The sequence below is a fragment of the Colobus angolensis genome, unplaced genomic scaffold (genome assembly GCF_000951035.1).
Source record: "Colobus angolensis palliatus isolate OR3802 unplaced genomic scaffold, Cang.pa_1.0 Scaffold14, whole genome shotgun sequence".
NCBI lineage: Eukaryota > Metazoa > Chordata > Mammalia > Primates > Cercopithecidae > Colobus > Colobus angolensis.
The window spans coordinates 1192139-1214173 of NW_012114488.1; the positions used below are offsets into that span (position 1 = coordinate 1192139).

General features: G+C 41.8%; 1 protein-coding gene across 3 annotated transcripts in view; it reads left to right on the forward strand.

Annotated features, from left to right (window-relative positions):
- MTUS1 (microtubule associated tumor suppressor 1) overlaps positions 1-22035 on the forward strand; it is a 161317-nt gene that overhangs the window by 34815 nt on the left and 104467 nt on the right. For 2 of the 3 annotated variants that reach the window (XM_011934873.1, XM_011934875.1), the window contains exon 2: positions 9990-12233. In XM_011934873.1, coding sequence (XP_011790263.1) covers positions 10143-12233 — 2091 coding nt within the window. In that variant the 5' untranslated portion in view covers positions 9990-10142. Of the gene's footprint in view, positions 1-7357; positions 7423-9989; positions 12234-22035 lie in introns of all 3 variants that reach the window. The other variant, XM_011934874.1, reaches the window with a different exon arrangement.

Genomic DNA, 22035 nt, shown 5'->3' on the forward strand with positions numbered 1-22035 from the left:
TTTTTTTTTTTTTTTTTTGAGACAGAGTCTTGCTCTGTGGCCCAGGCTAGAGTGCAGTGGCATAATCTCAGCTCACTGCAACTTGTGCCTCCCGGGTTCAAACGATTCTTCTGCCTCAGCCGCCCTAGTAGCTGGGATTACAGGTGCACGCCACCACGCCTGGCTAATTTTTGTATATTTTGTAGAGATAGGGTTTCACCAGGCTGGTCTCAAACTCCTGACCTCAGGCGGTCTGCCTGCCTCGGTTTCCTGAAGTGCAGGGATTACAGCCGTGAGCCACTCCGCCCGGCCAATGACAGCTGGTTTTCTTCTTTATGGCTGGCTTCCCCAATTCCTGGGCCACAGCCTGTTAGGAACTGGGCCGCACAGCAGGAGATAGGCAGCAGGCGAGAGAGCAAAGCTTCATCTGTGTTCACAGCCACTCCCCATTGCTTGCGTTACCGCCTGAGCTCCACCTCCTGTCACGTTAGCAGCAGCATCAGATTCTTCTGGGAGTACAAACCCTCTTGTGAACTGTGCATACGAGGTGTCTAGGTTGCGAGCTACGTATGAGAATCTGATGCTTAATGATCTCTCAGTGTCTCCCGTCACCCCCAGATGAGACTGTCTACAGGAAAACAAACTCAGGGCTCCCACTGATTCTACATTATGATGAATTGTATAATTATTTGATTGTATGTTGCAATGTAATAATGATAGAAATAAAGTGTACAGTAAATGTAATATGCTTGAATCATCCCCCTCTCCCTGATCCACAGAAAAATTGTCTCTCATGAAACCAGTCCCTGGTGCCAAAAAGGTTGGAGACCTCTGGATTAGGGCATAGACTAGTTCAGGGATCAGCCAGCTACATCCGTGGCCAAATCTGTCCTTCTGCCTGTTTTTTGTAAATCATTTTCCTGGGATGCAGTTGCGCTTGTTCATTTCCATATCATCTGTGGCGTCTTTGATTCTACAACAGCACACTTGAATAAATGCAGCACAGACTGCACGTCCCGTAAAGCCCAAGATATTTTATATTGGCCTTTTTCAGAAATGGCTTGTCAGCCCTTAGACTAGATTAACGTGTGAAGACATCTTGAAAGAAGCAGACCTGGGGAATATTTAAAGATGAAACAGGAACAGGGAAATTATTCAGTGTGTAGGGGATGCGTTATTATAAACTATTGTTTAATGGGTTTTCTTTCATAAAACTGCAGGTACAGAGAAATTACTGCTTTTTTTTTTTTTTGCAGTTTTCTGTCATAAAAATGCAAGTGCATAGAAATTACCATTTTCCCTGGCTGTTTTAGAACCTATTAGCTTGGACTTCTGAACAGTATCAGTGAGTAAGAGGATAGGTCAGATGTCATCAGCTACCCTGATTCTCCATATCCCCAAGGATTTGTAGATCATATGGTGTTTTCATATTAAGTGAGCGCAGGCCTGTAACATCTTGGTTTTGACGAAAAGATGACTAAAATGACATAGTTGTTAACTATTGTTCGCTTCTTTCAAAGTAGTTATAGTATTTAAGAATGTGTCTATCATCACGCTTCTTTCCCCTTCAAAAAACCCTTTAAAACAGTCACCTCCACATACAATAATTTATTTCTTGCTTGCTGAGATCTAGATGGGTATTTATGATTTGTGGTCACTAATCCTCCAAGGAGGGGTTTCGGGATCCAGGCTTGTTCCGTCCTGTGGTTCCATCTTGAACATGTTTCCACACTTGGCTTGCTTTGTTCATCTGTGTAGTCACATAAGAAACAGCGTGAAGGATTATGTGTGAGTTCTATGGTCCAGGCTCAGAGGTGGTACTTATGATGTCCACTCACATTCTACTGGCTGGAATACACAGCATTACCTGCAAAACACATAGAAACATATTATCTGTGTGCTAGAAAGGAGATGAGTTAGGTAACCAGCCAGCCGCAGTTACTAGTGTTTCCCTTTGCCTTGGGCTCCAGGATGGCTGGGTAGGGTACTGTTAATCGTGTTGTCTTAAATTCAGTGCCTCCAGCGAGTATCTCCCTCACTGCACCCTCGTCCTGGCCCTGGTGGGCTGCTCATTCCCAAGAGAAAAAAAAGAGGTTGGGCCATTCTGAGTTTGTGCAGCTAATTCTTAATAAATTTACAAAAATCCACTAAGTCACTTCACTTCTCCTGGATGAAGTGAGTCAAAAGTCAGGAGTGTTACACAAATTAAGTTCCTTCCACATGGAAGGAATAAACTGAAGTGGTATGGAAGCAACATTCCCAATTATCTTCTAGATGCAAAATTGAGCTGTCTTGAGCATTCAAAAGCATAAATTAAGAGTCCTAATGTAGGGAAAGTCTGTATCTACTTTAAGAAATGTAACCGGCCGGGCGTGGTGGCTCACGCCTGTAATCCCAGCACTTTGGAAGGCTGAAGTATGTGTATCGCAAGGTCAGGAGTTCAAGACCAGCCTGGCCAAGATGGTGAAACCTTGCCTCTACTAAAAACACAAAAAATTAACTGGGTGTGGTGGTGGGTGCCTGTAATCCCAGATACTCGGGAGGCTGAGTCAGAGAATTGAACATGGGAGGTGGAAGTTGCAGTGAGCCAAGATTGCGCCATTGCACTCCAGCCTGGGCAACAGAGCAAGACTTCATCTCAAAAAAAAAAAAAAAAAAAAAAAAAAAAAAAGGTACCATTGGATGTGAAAGCAGCCAGCCTTGACAGCCACTGTAGTTATTGATCTGGTCAGCTGGACGGGTATTTCTCAAAGCTCTTTACCACATCTTTGCTAATCCAAGGTGGCCCATGGACCAAAAGGATCAGTATCACCAGGGAGAAGGAAAGAAATGCAGAATCTCAGGCCCCCATCCTTGCCTTCTGAATCAGTCAGTTGACCAGCCAAAGGCCCAGTTGGTTTGTAGGCACATTAAAGTCAGAGAAATACTGTTTCAGAATAAAAGGATGTAATTTCAAATTTATACTTATTTTCTAAATTATTTAAGGTATAACTTGTGTTACTTCATAGTTTTACGTTTTGAAATGCATTAAATCAACTCTAGTTTCCTGCTCTTTATTTAAACAACTTCATGGGAAATCATTATGCTTTTAGGAAAGTAACCATCAGATACTCGGCTACTTCGTTCCTAGGTGGTAGACATGCTCTGTTAAACCTAGTGCTTGAGGTGGTTATTGAGTTTGATGAAAGGTAGGCTGCAAGAGCAAATTTAAGAATGTAAGCTTGAATTATGAAAAATAGTAGTAAGTTGAGGCTTAGAGTAGAACTATTAGCTACCTTGAATGGTTTTAACAGGAGGTGGAGACTTATGAATATATTTTTTATAATACATGCTGCTGATGGCATTTTGTTCAGCTGCTTAATTTTTGTTTTTGTTATGTTTTGTTTTTGAGACGAAGTCTCGCCCTGTCACCCAGGCTGGAGTGCGGTGGCGTGATCTCGGCTCACTGCGACCTCCGACTCCTGGGTTCGAGCGATTCTTGTGCCTAGGCCTCCTGAGTAGCTGGGATTACAGACACCTGTCACCACACCTGGCTAAGTTTTGTGTTTTTGGTAGAGACGGGATTTTCACCATGTTTGCCAGGCTGGTCTCAAATTCCTGGCCTCAAGTGATCCGCCCACCTCGGCCTCCCAAAGTGCTGGTATTACAGGCCTGAGCCACTACACCCGGTCTCAACTGCTTAATTTTTAATGAGATAAAATGATAGCTTAGATGTTGTGCCAATGTCATCTTTCTTCATTCAAGGGAGGTTGAAGATCAGGTAATATTTTGAGTTTTAAAGCCTACAGAAGTAAACTACTATTGTGATTTGTGAGTTCTTAAAAACTTTTAAGAAGATTGATAATTTATGATTTGGAAGGTATAAATTGTAACTGTATTTGTGTTGACGTCTTAAAGGACTGGCATGCCGTATATTGACATAAATAAGGAGTAAAATTAAGTTCTTTGTGGTTATAAAGTAATGAAGCCAGCTTTTATGTTTTACTTTTGGAAACATGCTTGATTTTATAATTATAATATGGTGTTACAAGGTTAACTATATTAAGTCTAAATTATTCAGCTAGACACTGTAGGTAATAGGAAGGTATAGAAGACATCTACTCTTCTGTAAGCCTCTAGTGAGTTTCTAGTTCAGGTGGTGAAATAAGGCACACCACTGTTGTATCATCTGCTGTTGACAGCTGATTTGGCCACGTCATACAGTTTATTTCTCAGAGGTTTCCTCATTTGTAAAATGAAGTTTGAATTGGATCTCTAAAATTTCTTCTAGCATTAATATGGTAATAATAATGAATTCTATTATATGATAATAATTGTAATATCATGATTCAGTTCTTCAGGTGTGTCTCTTCACATGAGGAAATAATGAGATTTTTTATCTTTGGGGAATAAACAATCACTTTTAAGCTAAGATTTAGAAAGTAGATTTAGAAACTTTTTTTCCCAAAGGCATTGGAATTTTTCCTCAAGGCTTGTACTAGTAGTTCTTTGACCATTTCTTTCAGCACATGTTTACCAATTTTTAACCTTATAAATCCTTAGGGAAATAAATATTTTGGTAACCGTTTAAGAGGAGCTGCTGTGTTACATTCCCAAATCTTAATAAGTGGGGAATTTGTTCTCTGTGGTCCAAAATGTTCTCTGAAAAAGATCGCCTTATTTTCCCACATGATTCTCTTAGAAAGGAAACTTGATCATTCTGCTTTGTTCTGGAGTATTATACAAGTGTTATACCTTTGTTCTGGTAGGTAGTGCTACCAAAAGAGAACTTGAGAAATTATCCCTTTGGGTGAAGATGGTATATGTCAAGTTTTTTTTTTTTTTTTTTTCCTCCAGCACACACTCTTTTTATTTTTTGACTTTCTGCATCTGGTTTAATAGAAATATTTCTAAGGTGGTAACTTTGAAGGCTTTACAAATAGCAACTATAGGAATATGAAGACTTTGCTTATGAGTCAGGTGAGATTAAGTTGAAGAATGTATGTGTCTAGCAAGTGGTGGAAGGTTAGGACCTATTCTTAAAAGTCGGGGAGAAGTAAAATAGGCAGTAAAACAAAATGGCCAACTTTTAACTCTTTTGACAAACTCCTGAGCTAAGGCTGGTCACCCCTTTTCTGTCCATGGCTTTGTCTTCATGGTGGTGGTGGTGACTTAAAGCCACTGCTTTCTTTTCATGAATGGTGAGATTGATCTTCCAGCTTCCTGGAACTGATGACCTTAAGTACAGAACCTTTTTGATATCCAAATCTCTGTACCACTAATTTTTTACTCTTGTCTACAAAGTGGAAGAGATGTCCGTAAATTTATTTTATATCAAAACACTCCTTAAGTATTTATGAAGACATGTTTTTGGGTTTTTTAGTCTCTTTGCTCACCAATTTGAAATTTGTTTTATTTTGTTTTGTTTTGTTTTAATAGTGATAGGGTCTGTGTCACCCAGCCTGAAGTGTGGTGGTACTACTGGGCCCAACTGATACTTTCTCCCTAGCCTTCTGAGCAGCTGGGACTGCAGGCGTGCACCACCACACCCTACTAATTAAAAAAAAAAATTTGTAGAGGTAAGGTCCTGCTGTGTTGCCCAGGCTAGTCTTGAACTCCTGGGCTCAAATGTTGCTCCTGCCTCGGCCTCCCAAAGTGCTGAGATTACAGGCATGAACCACCACACCCAACCTCTTTCTGTGAATTAAAAAAAACCATAAACCCAAGTGTACTAAAAAGATATATGAAAGTTGAATGGTTGATGGCTTCTTTATTTTTCTATTACTCTTGTAAACCACTAGCTTGTAAATCTATTTAACCTTTAGTGGCGTTTCACAACCATTAACAATGTTTTTATACTATAATGACATGGGAAAATGCCTTGGAGGCAATGCTGACCACAGTATATGAGTCTTAAAAGTAAAACTCAGTATATAATATATATAATATATTTCATATTATATATTTATATGTATAAATATATAAAGATAACATATATATATAATATACATATATAGTAACATGCGCATTATAGAGAATTCTGCCCCCTTTTTAAATATAGCAATTTGGCAAATGATCAGATGTCAAAGATTGTGAAGATTTCGGTTTAGTATTATTTATAAATGAGAAAAGCTGGACCTCTTTTCTACAGAAGGTTTTTTTAAAAAAATTAGCTGGGCATGATGGCATGTACCTGTAGTCACAGCTACTCGGAAGGCTGAGGTGGGAAGATCACTTGAGCCTAGGAGGTTGAGGCTGCAGTAAGCTGTAGTCATATCACTGCACTGCAGCTTGGGTGACAAAGTGAGACCTTGTCTCAAAAGAAAGAAAAATAAAAAAAAGACAACTGGTAAAAACAAACATAGGACTAGTGATACAGTTATTTATCCTCTTATATACGTATTTATAAAATAACTTTGGGTCCGGGCATGGTGGCTCATGCCTGTGATCCCAGCACTTTGGGAGGCTGAGGAGGGCGGATCACGAGGTCAGGAGTTCGAGACCGTCCTGGCTAACACGGTGAAACCCTGTCTCTACTAAAAATACAAAAAATTAGCTGGGCATCGTGGCGGGTGCCTGTAATCCCAGCTACTCGGGAGGCTGAGGCAGGAGAATCACTTGAACCCGGGAGGTGGACGTTGCAGTGAGTCAGGATCGCGCCACTGCACTCCAGCCCAGGTGACAGTGCCAGACTCCGTCTCAAAATAAATAAATAAAAAATAACTTTGACATATGAGCCCTTTATTCAATTTATATGAAGTTTAAAAATCATCTTTTATGTACTTCAGAAGAGGGAACTTGGGTAATAAAAATTACGTTAATTGAAGCTAATAATTATTTACAAAGACAGTTCCCATGATCTGTGCTAAGTGCGTGTTTGCAGTGCACTTTGCATATATTTGCTTATGCCACAATCTGTTAAAACTGAGTATTAGCTGTTAGGGAAGCAGAAAGGTGTAGCATGTTTAAGTGCTTTTGGAAAATATATCCCATGCATGTAAGCCTAAAAATGAATAAATATATTTCTTGATTTAAACATTTAGTTTGGATGTATTTTATACTGGAGGATTAAAAATGTTAATTTATGTTTCATAAAAGCTTTTATTGAGGCTCTTGCCAATAAACCATTCAGTGATTTCACCACGGAGTTATATGGTAAAAAGAGTTCACAAATTTACACTTTCCATTAGCATATAAATCATGCAGCCCTCATTTTTGGATTCAAAATCACCTTTTGGATGTGCGTGTGTGCACTTGCTGTTGAAATCAACATTGCAGCCTTTCTGTATTCCATTAAAGGCTGGTATCAGGATGCTTGGCCAGAAACACACAGAGCCCTGTTAGCGAAGAAAACTGATCGTTTCAGTTTTAACAGAGTTCCTTTTCTGGTTTTATTCAGGCCACTGAAATTTGAATACAGAGAAAACGTTGCAAGGTAGAAAAATGAGACCTACTCTTCATTCAGCAATTCGAATTAACACATGGAGTGGCATTTTTTCACTCCCTCATGGATATTTTTTTTTTCTTGACAACAGTACTGTGACATCGGATTGACGTTGAATACTAGGATTGGAAAATCAGTTCAAGTGTGTATGTATCTGTTTGCGGTAGTAAAAAGAGTTAACAAATTTACACTTTCCATCAGTATATGAATCACGCAGCCCTCATTGTAGGATTCAGAATGACCTGTTTGTAGTCCTAGCTTGAACATTTGAACCTTTCTTAGGCACTGCGGTTTGACCAAAAGCATGATAAAATTAAAGTTATTTCCCAAAAGTGGCCGGGCATGATGGCTCACGCCTGTAATCCCAGTGCTTTGAGAGGCCGAGGTAGGCAGATCACCTGAGGTCAGGAGTTCGAGACCAGCCTGGCCAACGTGGTGAAACCCCGTCTCTACTAAAAATACAAAACTCAGCCACACATGATGGTGTACACCTGTAGTCCCTGCTACTCAGGTGACTGAGGCAGGAGAATTGCGTGAAACCAGGAGATGGAGGTTTCAGTGAGCCGAGATTGCACCACTGCACTCCAGCCTGGGTGACAGAGCGAGACTCCATCTCAAAAAAGCAAAAAGTTGTAGATTTGAATGCTTTCATGGGTGTTTTTAAAGGTTTCATTTTTAAGTGTACAATTCAGTAGTTTTCAGTATATAACATTGTGCAGCCATCGTCATTATATAGTTTTAGAACATACTCACAAAAGAAACATCATCCCAATTAGCAGCCACTTTAGGTTTGCCTGTTCTGGACGTTTCATGTAAATAGTGTTGTACAGTATGTAGACCTTTATGACTGACTTCTTTCATTTGATACAACATTTTCAAGTGTAATATTATATCCACATTGTACCATGTGTCAATATTGCATTCCTTTCTATTGCTGAAGAATATTTTGTTGAATGCATAACAACACATTTCGCTTTCTGCTCTTCAGTTGATGGACATGTGGGTTTCTACTTTATGAGTATTAGCGATAGTGCTTCTTTTTTTTTGTTTTTTTTGAGACGGAGTTTCGCTCTTGTCCTCCAGGCTGGAGTGCAGTGGCACAATCTCAGCTCACCACAGCTATCCTCCGCCTCCCAGGTTCAAGCAATTCTCCTGCCCCACCCTCCTGAGTAGCTGGGATTACAGGCATGCACCACCATGCCCGGCTAATTTTGTGTTTTTAGTAGAGACGGGCTTTCTCCATATTAAGGCTAGTTTCGAACTCCTGACCTCAGGTGATCCGCCTGCCTTGGTCTCCCAAAGTGCTGGGATTACAGGCTTGAGCCACCGCGCCTGGCCTGAATAGTGTGCTTCTATTAAGAATCATGCATATTTGTGTGCAAGTTCCCGTGTTGACGTGTGTTCATTTTCTTCAGTAGATTCTTAGGAGTAGAATTGCTGAATCATGTGGTACATACAAGTCTTCTTTGGCCACCGTAACAAATTATCATACACTGGATGGCTTAAGTAACAAAAACTTGTTTTCTCACAGTTCTGGAGGCTGGAAAATTCAAGATTAAGGTTCTTTTCAGGGTTTGGTTTCTGGTGAGAGCTCTCCTCCTCTTCTCAGTGTACCCTAATTTTGTAGAGAGAGGGGATGAATCAAAGGTGGGAGAGCATTCTGGTGTCGCTTCCCCTTCTTCTAAGGGTACCAGCTCTGTTGGATCAGCACTCCACCCTTACAACTGCATTTAACCTTAATCACCTCCTTAAAGGCTCTGTCTCCAACATGCCTAACATAAGGAGGGGATTGGGCTTCACATATGAATTGGAGAGGGGGCAGGGAACAGTTTCGTCCATAACATATGGTAACTTTCTCACATTTCGAGGGACTTCCACCAGGGTACCACTTTAGCCTTTAAGAATCGACAGCTTTTTTTTTTCCTTCAATTTGGAAATGGCATATGTTTAAGATAGAAATAAAAACAAAGGAGAAACGTGAGTTCTTGATTGATCTTCAGCTCATTTGCTGGGCTTTCATGGTCTGTGTAATAATCACTCTGCGTGGAAATAATAGGGGGCCCTTCTGAGAATGAAAGGGACATGATTACTAATCATCCTGGGACAACAGACGTATTTTGGGACAGAGCCTTTAAGGAGGTGATTAAGGTTAAACGCAGTCATAAGGGTGGAGTGCTGATCCAATAGAGCTGGTACCCTTAGAAGAAGCGGAAGTGACATCATAAGCAAATACGGGTGAATTGTCACTCTGTCAGCCAAGAAGAAGGAAAAACTATTGCCAGATTTAGCTCCTTCTCTCTATGACAAGTCCCTAGGAGTGGGGAAGAGGCATATCAGTTATAAAGTCAGGGACAGGGTTAACGAGAAATGACCCATCTTCCATTCTGCCCCATTCCCTCACATGTAAAAAGTGTCTTGAAAACGGGTGATAGATTGCATAATTATATCTCAGTTACCCACGTCAATATTTGTGGGTTCTAAATGTGAACATAAAGTGGTTGAAACTAACCACTTAGTGATTGAAACTAAGGGGTGGCCTGTTAATTTTTCTAATAGTTACTTGAGTTAAACATTTTATTTCTTCCAGGGAACAACAAAACATTTAATCTTCGGAGCATCGTAGACTAAAAAACTTTCAACTGTGCTGAAAAACCTAGAAGACAGATCATTTTCCCACCCTCTCATTTAAAAGGAATTGAAGAAGACATAAAATGGCAGAGGTTTAAGGTTACTATTCAGGATGACTGATGATAATTCAGATGATAAAATAGAAGATGAATTGCAAACCTTCTTTACCAGTGATGAAGACGGAAATACACATGCATACAACCCGAAATCACCACCTACACAGAACTCCTCAGCCAGCAGTGTGGATTGGAATTCTGCCAACCCAGATGACATGGTGGTTGATTATGAAGCTGACCCTGCTGTGGTTACTGGTGAAAATATTTCTTTAAGCCTTCAGGGTGTTGAAGTATTTGATCATGAAAAGTCTTCTAGTGATTTCATTAGTAAGCAGGTGTTAGATATGCATAAAGATTCCATTTGTCAGTGTCCTGCACTTGTAGGTACCAAGAAGCCCGAATATCTGCAACACAGTTGTCATTCCCTAGAAGCAGTTCAGGGCCAGAGTGTTGAGCCATCTTTGCCTTTTGTGTGGAAGCTTAATGACGATTTGAACTGTACAGGCTGCTCTGCTTCCTTGGAGCTAAATCAGACATTTGATATGACAGTGGATAAAGTTAACTGCACCTTTATATCACGTCATGCCATCGGAAAGAGTCAGTCCTTCCATACCACTGGAAGCCTGCCACCAACTGGTGGGAGAAGTGGAAATACATCTTTATCCTATTCCGCTTGGACATCTTCCCCTTCTGATAAGATGCATGCAAGAGAAACTACTTACGACAGAGAAAGCTTTGAAAACCCTCAAGCCACACCATCAGAAGCCCAAGACATGACTTACACAGCATTTGCTGATGTGGTGATGCAAAGTGAGGTTTTTGTTTCAGATATTGGAAATCGGTGTCCATGTTCTTCAGGAAAGGTCACCAGTGGGTACACAGATGGATCACAGCAAAGACTAGTTGGAGAAAAAGAGACACAAGCTCTAACACCAGTCTCTGATGGCATGGAAGTCCCCAATGGTTCTGCATTACAAGAGTTCTTTTGTTTATCCCAAGATGAATCCAATAGCGAACCACATTCACAGAGCTCATATAGGCAAAAGGAAATGGGCCAAAATCTGAGAGAGACAGTGTCCCATTGTCTTATTGATGATGAATGCCCTTTAATGGTGCCAGCTTTTGATAAAAGCGAAGCCCAAGTGCTGAACCCAGAGCATAAAGTCACTCAGACTGAAGACACACAAATGGCCTCCAAAGGAAAGGATTTGGGAACCCAAAATCGTACCTCAGAATTGATTCTAAGTAGCCCGCCAGGACAAAAGGTGGGCTTGTCATTTGGACTGACTTGGGATGCAAATGATGTGGTCATTAGCACAGACAACACGATATGCATGTCAACACCAGTCCTAGAACCCACAAAAGTAACCTTTTCTGTTTCACCGATTGAAGCAACAGAGAAATCTAAGAAAGTGGACAAGAGTAATCGAGGGCTTAAAAACATACCAAACTCGAAGGAGGCACCTGTGAACCTGTGTAAACCTAGTTTAGGAAAATCAGCAACCAAAACGAATACCCCAATAGGTTGCAAAGTTAGAAAAACTGAAATTATAAGTTACCCGAGACCAAACTTCAAGAATGTCAAAGCGAAAGTTATGTCTAGACCAGTGTTGCAGTCCAAAGATGCTGCTTTATCTAAGGTCACACCCAGACCTCAGCTGACCAGTGCCTCATCACCCTCATCAGTGGTTTCCTCAAGACAGCCAACAGTCTTGAGCAGAACACCAAGAGCTAACTTGAATGCAGGCAAAAAAGCAGAAATTCTAATTAACAAGACGCATAAGCAGCAGTTTAATAAACTCATTACTAGCCAGGCTGTGCATGTTACAACTCATGCTAAAAATGCTTCTCACAGGGTTCCAAGAACAACATCTGCCGTGAAATCGAATCAGGAAGATGTTGACAAAGCCAGTTCTTCTAACTCAGCATGCGAGACCGGGTCCGTTTCTGCGTTGTTTCAGAAGACCAAAGGCATACTCCCTGTTAAAATGGAAAGTGCAGAATGTTTGGAAATGACATACGTTCCCAACACTGATAGGAATAGCCCGGAAAAGAAGAGTGAAAAAGAAAATGGGACATGCATGGAAAAACAAGAGCTGAAACAAGAGATTATGAATGAGACTTTTGAATATGGTTCTCTGTTTTTGGTAAGTAATATATACATGTTTTTGCAAGCTTCAGAGAACTGTGGAGAAAACTGAGATGTGTTAGCAATTAGTTATCTGTTAGTCAATAATATTGCAGAACTAGGTGGGCAGATGTACATTTAGTTGTTAATTCATTATCTTGTCAGTACATATTAGGATGTTAATAGGTTTCAATATAACAAACCTGCATATGGGAAAAAATCCTCAGTGTCAGAATTTTGTATCAAGTATCACCGTTCTTTTTAATAGTGTGCTGAAAAAATGAAGCTACTTTCATATTTTAGTATAATTAGTAGTTTAAATGCCTGATACAATCAGGTTATTTTTTATTTTTCTGAAAATGTTGGGTTGTTAACTTTAAAATGTTTGGGACAACATTTAAGAAAGAGCTTGGGAGCGCTGGTAAACATGTCAACATAAAAATAACTCCTGGACTCTTGTGGAGGAAGCAGCTCCGGGAAGTAGAGCCCTCTTGTATAAGCAAGAGTGTTCTTGATTTTTCCTCTGACCAGCTAATAATGATTTTGGGCAAGTAATTTTTTGAGACCCAAAGATGAAGGGATTGGACCTAGTGGATGTGTGAAGCCTCTTGTAGTCTTAATGTATTAATTCCTGGTATATAAAATAAAATATCTTTTACTCATGTATAGTGAAAAATTAGTATGTTTTCCACAGCACCTGTCTGAAATATTTGGGGAGCACCTAGAGACTTCTATTTAAAGAATAAAAAATTCACATGCAGTATAAAGGTGATTTTCCTTTAAACATGCATATATTTTTGAGAATAGTGTGAAGAAATTGGTTTTCTGAGGTTTAAAAACATTTGACAGGCCACTGTTGGCCATTGGGTATGTGTCCTCAGCCCTATTTTTGGCAGTGGGGACTTAGGTGTATTTTCAGCTCCAGACAGGCTGTCCTTGGCTGCCTGTCCTCTGGGTCAGGAAGGGAGTTAGGTGCCAGGGGAGAAAGGCAGGTGTGACACAGACAGCCTGTCCCTTGGAGGGCTCATGGCAAGAGGAATGAAGCACATGGAATAGCAAGTGCAGAAGGGCTGACTTAGGTGTGTGTCTTCAGGGTGCGTAGGGGCCACACAGGAGGGAATTGTCAGGTTCCTTTAGAAGACAAGGTTAGGAAAGACTGACGATATTCTTGATTCTCTAAAACATCAGTTTAGACATGTTTGGGCTTTAACAACCAGTCTTCTCTGTTTGGAAGAAGGGTGCACCACAGTGATTTCTAAACTAATAAGTTCATCCATAGTTTCAAAACTCAGATTTAGTTTTTAAGTTATCTTGAAGTCAAACTTAGAAAACTCATTTATAATTTTAATTTTTTTGCAAAATTAAATTACAACATGCTCTTAATTCTAATCAACTTTCTTAGTTTGGCATTTATAGATATACTTAGAAACACGACGTTTATTCTCTTGATTTATGGGAGACTTTTTTTGGTGTGTTGGTCCCCAGCTACCAAAAACTCATAAAGTTTTTTTTTTTTTTAAATGACATTTGTCTTGAGTTTAAATTGGTTGTGTAATTTTGAAACTAAAAGTTTTCCTGGTTTGTGTATTTAGTCTTAGAGTTTATATTGCCCCTCTGCAGCTTGAAAGCCTGTTCTTCAGGCTCCCGATGTGGTATTGAAGTAAGGTGACAGAATCATCAGGTTGAAATGGATCCCAGTACATCTTGGAGAAGCAGCACTTTTCGCCTTAGGAATATGGCAATTAGGATTCATAATTAGATATGAAATACTTTGTAAGTCCTGAAAGATTGTCCCATATTCGCAGTGCTGTCACTTTTGCTTGACAATTGGCATAAAGGACTTACTCTTTTTTCTTTTTTTCTTTTTTTTTTCCATAAAGACAGAGTCTTGTTCTTGCTTTGTCCCCAGGCTGGAGTGCAGTGGCACAATCTTGGGTCACTGCAACCTCCGCCTCCCGAGTTCAAGCAATTCTCCTGCCTCAGCCTCCGAAGTAGCTGGGACTACAGGCGTGCACCACCATATTCAGCTAATTTTTATATTTTTAATAGAGACGAGGTTTCACCATGTTGTCCAGGTTGGTCTTGAGCCCTTGACCTCATGATCTGCCTGCCTCAGCCTCCCAAAGTGCCGGTACCACAGTCGTGAGTCACCGCGCCCGGCCTACTCTTTTTTCATGATCATGTCTGAAGCACAGTGCTCTCTGATTTTGCTAGTTTATCTCTTTCACATTTCCATGACTCTGGGAAGGAGGATGGGAAAGTGTCTGGGAGACCCTCATAGGCCACTGGGCTTTGCACTTACTGTAGAGAGCTGAATGAATTCGTTGAGTGTTTTCCTGAAAAGTGAACGTCTGTTGGTCACTTCGGCAGTACTCAGAGGCTCTTGTTGCCCTGGATTGATGAGGAGACCATCCTGGAGGGATGTTAATTTTCTTTTTCTTTGAGATGGAGTCTTGCTCTGTCACCCAGGCTGGAGTGCGGTGATGCAATCTCGGCTCACTGCAACCTCTGCCTCCCGAGTTCAAGCAATTCTCCTGCCTCAGCCTCCGAAGTAGCTGGGACTACAGGCGTGCACCACCATATTCAGCTAATTTTTATATTTTTAATAGAGACGAGGTTTCACCATGTTGTCCAGGTTGGTCTTGAGCCCTTGACCTCATGATCTGCCTGCCTCAGCCTCCCAAAGTGCCGGGACCACAGTTGTGAGTCACCGCGCCCGGCCTACTCTTTTTTTCATGATCATGTCTGAAGCACAGTGCTCTCTGATTTTGCTAGTTTATCTCTTTCACATTTCCATGACTCTGGGAAGGAGGATGGGAAAGTGTCTGGGAGACCCTCATAGGCCACTGGGCTTTGCACTTACTGTAGAGAGCTGAATGAATTCGTTGAGTGTTTTCCTGAAAAGTGAACGTCTGTTGGTCACTTCGGCAGTACTCAGAGGCTCTTGTTGCCCTGGATTGATGAGGAGACCATCCTGGAGGGATGTTAATTTTCTTTTTCTTTGAGATGGAGTCTTGCTCTGTCACCCAGGCTGGAGTGCGGTGATGCAATCTCGGCTCACTGCAACCTCTGCCTCCCGGGTTCAAGGAATTCTCTCACCTCAGCCTCCCAAGTAGCTGGGACTATAGGCGCATACGCCTGGCTAATTTTTTGTATTTTTATTAGAGATGGGGTTTCACCATGTTGGCCAGGCTGGTCTCAAACTCCTGACCTCAAGTGATCTGCCCGCCTCGGCCTCCCAAAGTGCTGGGATTACAGGCGTGAGCCACCACACCCAGCCGGATGTTAATTTTTACTGTTGTTCTGTTGGCCTACCTTCGGCCTTGAATTTACTGAATCCCTAGGCTGCCTGCAGCTTCACAGCTCTTTGGTGGTCAGGGTTTATCTGAATCGTTAGAAAAGTTTTTATTTGGAAGAAGGAACTTGATTTTTATTTGAAACAGGGGACTAGATGTAGCTTCTCACAACAGAGGTTATGTATTCATGATAGTGTGTGAGATAAAGGGAGTGGAGACTTACCTAAAAGGAAAGGAATTGATGTTTATTCAGTCCTTGCTCTGGGTCGGGTACTTTGCTCAGGTGCCTTAGGTATATTAGGCTTTTAATAGGCCTATAATGCTCAGGTGCTTTACATACATTGTTATTTACTCCTCCCAGTAACAACAGGGCAATTGTTGTCGACATTTTAATACTTCAGCCAGGCCACTTAAAACTCACACAGCTGGTAAGTAGTAAAATTGGGCTTCACATGCAGAGCCCTAACTTGAATCCTGGCCTTTTCTGCTCCATACACTGTAGGGTTTCAAAATTTTTGGAATGTTGGCCCTGGAAGGCAAAATAAGTGATTTGCTGAAGATTCACTTTTGTAAATTGATGAGAAGTTTGCATTACTTTTTAAAAGAAGGTTTTCTCTGGGAGATTAACGTTTGGGTTACTTTTTAAAAGAAGATTTTTCTCTGGGAGATGAATTTAGCCAGCTTTAACTGAACCTAGCCAGAGACAGAAGATCTTTGTTAGTTTGTGTACAGTCGCTTGCTTTTCTTGGCCAATTCTGTATTGTTCTCCAGTGCCAAAACATGACCTCCAGCTGTTCTCATGGGTGACTGGCCTGCTACGTTATTGTTGAATTCACCTAATATATGAATTCTGCCATCAGCGTTGGGCTTTATGTATCTCTATTGGAAATTAACACTTGTGCTTTATTAAAGAAAGAAAAGTGATGGCGGGGAATATGCTGCGTTACAAGCACGGATTTTGGAGTAGTTTCAAATTGGAGCTCCACCATTTACTGAGCAAAGTGACCTCAGGCAGGTTACTAAGTCTCTGTTGGGCTCATTTGTTCTTTGTGTCAAAAAAAGCATCAAACTCTGTAATATATTTGAAGAGATTTATTCTGAGCCAAATGTGAGTGACCAATGGCCCATGATACAGCCCTTAGGAGATCCTGAGATGTGCCTAAGGTGATCCAGGTACAGCTCGGTTTTACACATTTTAGGGAGACATGAGACATCAATCAGTACATGTAAGGTATACATTGGTTCTGTCTAGAAAGGAGAGACAACTGGAAGTGGAGGCAGCTTCCAGGTCATAGGCAGGTTTAAATATTTTCTTTCTTTTTCTTTTTTTTTTTTGAGACAGATGCTCTCTTGCCCAGGCTGGAGTGCAGTGGTGTGATGTCTCGGCTCACTGCAGTCTCTGCCTCCGGGGTTCAAGTGATTCTCTTGCCTCAGCCTTTTGAGTAGCTGGGTTTACAGGTGAGGACCACCACACCCAGCTAATTTTTTTGTATTTTTAGTAGAGACGGGGTTTCGTCATGTTGGCCAGGCTGGTCTTGAACTTGTGGCCTCATGTGATCTGCCCACCTTGGCCTCTCAAAGTGCTGGGATTACAGGTTTGAGCCACTGCCCCCAGCCTAAAGATTTTCTTATTGGCAGTTGGTTCAAAAAGTTAAAGACTTGGAATCAACAAAAAGGAATGTCTGGGTTAAGGTAAGGAGCTGTGGAGACCAAGGTTTTATCATGCAGATGAAACCTTCAGGTAGCCTGCTTCGTGGAGAGTTGATAGCATATGTTTCTTATCAGACTTAAAAGAGTCTGTTCTGTCAGTCTTAAGGTCTGTGTTGATGTTAATGCTGGTCAGCTGTGCCTGAATTCCAAACTGGGAGTAGAGTATAATTATGTCTGACTCCCCCTTCCTTTCATATCCTGACCTAGTTTTTCAGGTTAACCTTGGAATGCCCTTGGCCGAAAGAAGTGGTCCCTTCAGATGGTTGGGGGGCTTAGACTTTTATTATTGCTTTACATTAATGTAAAGGGAGAATGCAAATTATAGTTTGGTGTTGGAATTCACACTGTAAGGCTCAGGCTCCCATTTCCTCTATGTAGAATAGAAACATTTCTTGGGTGCCTACTGTGTATTATGTATGTGGTGATGATTGTTAGGGTATAGGGAAAATTTCTTGGGTGCCTACTGTGTATTATGTATGTGGTGATGATTGTTAGGGTATAGGGAAAATTTCTTGGGTGCCTACTGTGTATTATGTATATGGTGATGATTGTTAGGGTATAGGGAAAATTTCTTGGGTGCCTACTGTGTATTATGTATATGGTGATGATTGTTAGGGTATAGGGAAAAAAGAGACCCTGTCTAAATGTAGTGCCTAGTGCAGTGGATAATACTGATGCAGGAGTTTTTCTCAACCCCTTTGTAAAACTTGCAATGGGGGCGCCCCGTTTATTCAGCCTGCCATGCTCAACCTCTTGCGGGCAGGAGTGTTTGGGCAAGTGAGTACAGGATCCAGCCAGCCACTTTGAGCACCGGCAGGAGCAGGCTCTGTGTAGGCCCCAGAGTGGTGCCCAGGTGGTGGTGTCTGTGACCCCCAGAGCCCCAGAGGGCATGTTACAGTGCTCTGTTGGCTCCACCATCCATGGACAGTGGTGTGTCATCAGCTCAGTGGGCCCTTTGCCTCATTGTGTAGGACAGCTGCCCTCCAGCAGCGAGGGCAAAGGGTCATTGTGACAACCTTTTTTGGGTACCCTAACTTGGTGGGTCCCAAGCTCTCGTCCACTGTCCTAAAAGAATTGGGTCACATGGACACTTGAAGGATGGTGGAGGTGGATAATTTTACTTAGCGATGGAAGTGGCTCTCAGCAGAGAGGGAAGGTGAAGAGGGGACAGGACGGGCAGATAATCTTCTCTGAAGTCTGGCCATCTCCAGTCAGCTTCTCTCCAAAGTAAAGCCATCTCTCCTCTAAAGTCCAGCTGTTGGTCTGCCATCCAAGTACTAACCAGGCCTGACCCTACTTAGCTTCCAAGATCGGACGAGATTGGGTATGTTCAGGATGATATGACAGTAGATTCAGCTGTTCTCTGAAGTCTCCAGTTGATAGGGTTTGCTTGTGACCCCACCCAAATCTCATCTTGAATTCCCACATGTTGTGGGAAGGACCCAGTGGAAGGGAGCTGAATCATGGGGGGCGGATCTTTCCCATGCTGTTTTCATAATAGTGATTAAGTCTCAGGAGATCTGATGGTTATTATACGGGGTAGTTGCCTTGCACGAGCTCTCTTTGCTGCCGTCCATGTAAGACATGTCTTGTTCCTCCTTGCCTTCTGCCATGATTGTGAGGCTTCCCCAGCTACGTGGAACTCTAAGTCCAATTAAACCTCTTTCTTTTGTAAGTTGCCCGGTCTCATGTATGTCTTTATCAGCAGCGTGAAAATGGACTAATACGTCAGTCAAGCCGCTTGTGTCCCCTACCGAGTGAGTCTGGGGTCTTTACGGGAATGGGATGTGGGGGCGGGGCAGGCCATAGGTAGTTTTGGAAAAGGCAACATTCGATTGGTAAAACGACATTATTTGGAAAGGACTAATTAGGAGAGAGTGGGCAAACAGGGATAGAAGTTCTCACTTTGAGCCGCGGGTTTCAGGGGTTTTGTCTTGAAGGTGGGGTTTTGCTGGGGAGCTGCCCCTGTCTGCCTAGAATTTCTCAGCCTCCTGCCTCTATCAATATGAGAAAGTAAACCAGCAAGGGTGTGTTGATTGCTAAGTTGGGAGTGTGAGTAGACTGCTGTGCTGCAGGAGGGGGAACAGTGTGGTGATGCTCATAGTTGTCAAAGAAGACTTACAGGGGACATCACATGTTGTCACTAGCTGGAACTTGAAGGGCAAGTATTCTGGGTAGAGGAATACCACGTACAAAGATGAAGAAATGTGAGAAGATTTTCTCATTTAGGGGTCTCTAGGTAGTGGGTGTGAAGGGAGCTGGGAGTATGGAACCCTGAGCAGTAGAGAATAAGGTGAAGAGGATGGCAGGGACTTCCATATGCAAAAGGATTGCTGGGCCTTGTGCAGAAGAGATGTTATCTGAGAGACAGACGGAAGATGTCTAACCCTATTTGAGTTTGAGAGAGATTGCCCTAGCAGGCAGATAAAAGGTGAATTGAAAGCTGGAGAGACCAGAAAGATCCTGATGACATGGTTTCAGTAATCTTGGTGAGAAATGATAGCAGATGGAAAAGAGAAATAGCTTTCAATTGTTGAAGCTGGGTGCCTGGGTATGTTGTGGTGAACATGGGAAGAGATAAGTTTAGAGATAGATAGGAAAGTAAGTTTAATTTTAGAAAATGCTTCACGTTCTTGTTCTGTAAAATGGGGTACAATAAACCTACCAACTTCCCAGGATTCTTATGAGGGGTAAGTGAGTTGATACATATACTTAGAATTTAGAATAGTATTCTATAAGGGCTATAGGTTAGTAAGTTAAGTAGAGTGATATGGTTTGGCTTTGTACCCACCGAAATCTCATCTTGAATTGTAGCTCCCATAATTCCCACATATTGTGGGAGGGACCTGGTGGGAGATAATTGAATCATGGGGGCAGTTCCCCCCATACTGTTCTTGTGGTAGTGAATAAGTCTCATGAGAGCTGATGGTTTTATAAGGGAAACCCCTTTTGCTTGGCTGTCATTCTCTCTTGTCTGCTGCCCTGTAAGATGAACCTTTTACCTTCCACCATGATTGTGAAGCCTTCCCAGCCACGTGGAACTGTGAGTCCATTAAACCTCTTTTTCTTTATAAACTACACAGTCTCAGATGTGACTCTATCAGCATTATGAAAATAGACTAATTCACAGAGGTACTTGAAGGATGCTGAGTTGGGAGGTGTAGAAGGAAGTTAGGTATATGGGAAACTCAGGAGAGAGTACTGGTTGGACATGTGGATTTGTATGCACCAGTGTACGCGTGGCAATCCAAACAGCAGCCAGGATCATGTAGGAAGAGGACATGGCAAGGAAAGAGAACAGGGCCAAGGCTAAGTCTTTATGAAGACTAGCTGTAATAGTCTGTTCTCACATTGGTATATAAAGAACTACCTGAGACTGGGTAATTTATAAAGAAAAGAGGTTTAATTGACTCACAGTTCCACAGGCTGTACAGGAAGCAAGGCTGCAGAAGCCTCAGGAACCTTACAGTCCAGGCCCAAAGGCAAAGGGGAAGCAGACATGTCTTGCATGACTGGAGAAGGAGGAAGAGAATGAGGGGGAAGGTTTTAAACAACCAGATCTTGTAAGAACTCACTATTAGGAGAACAGCAAGGGGGAAGTCTGCTTCCATGATCCAGTCACCTCCCACCAGGCCCCTCCTCCAACACTGGGGATTGCAGTTCCATACAAGATTTGGGTGGGGACACAGACCCAAATTCTATCACTAGCCTCCAAAAGTAAAGAAGAATAGGACCCAGAAAAGGAATGCCCAGACAGGTAGAAGGAAAACCAGGAAAGAGCTTTGTCAGGAAACCAGAGAATGGAGTTGTTAGCACTGGATGCTGTAGAGAGAGCCCCCAGGGAAAGGATTGAAAACTAGCTTGAATTTAACTTGTTTAAGCTATCTTGAGTACACTCTCACTAATGGGTACAAAGGCAGAATATGGTGAATTAAAGAGTAAGCCATGAAGAGTTTTAATGGCTTCATAGTAAAAATGAAAATTGAATACAGTCATCCCTCTGTATCTGTGGGTTCCACATCTGTGGATTGAGCCAACCTTGGATTGAAAATACTCAGAAAAAAAATTTGCAATGTTTCAAAAAGCAAAACTTGAACTTCCTACATGCTGAATACTATGTTGAATCCACCTGAAACAAGTAATATGTAGATGTAAGTAATGTAGAGATGATTTACAGTATATGGGAGGATGTGCGTAGGTTATATGCAAACGCTACACTATTTCATAAAAGAGATTTATTTGAGTGTCCATGGATTTTCATATCTGTCAGGGTCCTGGAACCAATCATTTTTGATACCAGCGGACAACTGTACACGTCCACTTAGAAATTGTTCCCTTCACATAGCTAATACCACAGGGAAGTGATATGGGGAAGGTATGATCTGGATTAAAATTTTATTAATGAAAAAAGCCAAACTCTAAAATATGTGAAGAGACTTATTCTGAGTCAAATGTGAGGACCATGGCTGATGACACATCCTCAAGAGGTCCTGAGAACATGTGCTTAGGTGGTTGGGTTACAGCTTGATTTTATCCATTTTAGGGAGACAAAAGACATCAGTCCATACGTTTGAGATATAGATTAGTTTGGTCTGGAAAGATGAGACATCTTGAAGTAAGGACTTACAGATCATAGATGGATTCAGAGATTTACTGATTGGCAATTGGTTGAAAGAGTTAAGTTGTTGGCTCACACCTGTAATCCCAGCACTTTGGGAGGCCGAGGCAGGCAGATCACGAACTCTGGGGTTTGAGACCAGCCTGACCAACATGGTGAAACCCCATCTCTACTAAAAATACAAAAAACACACATAC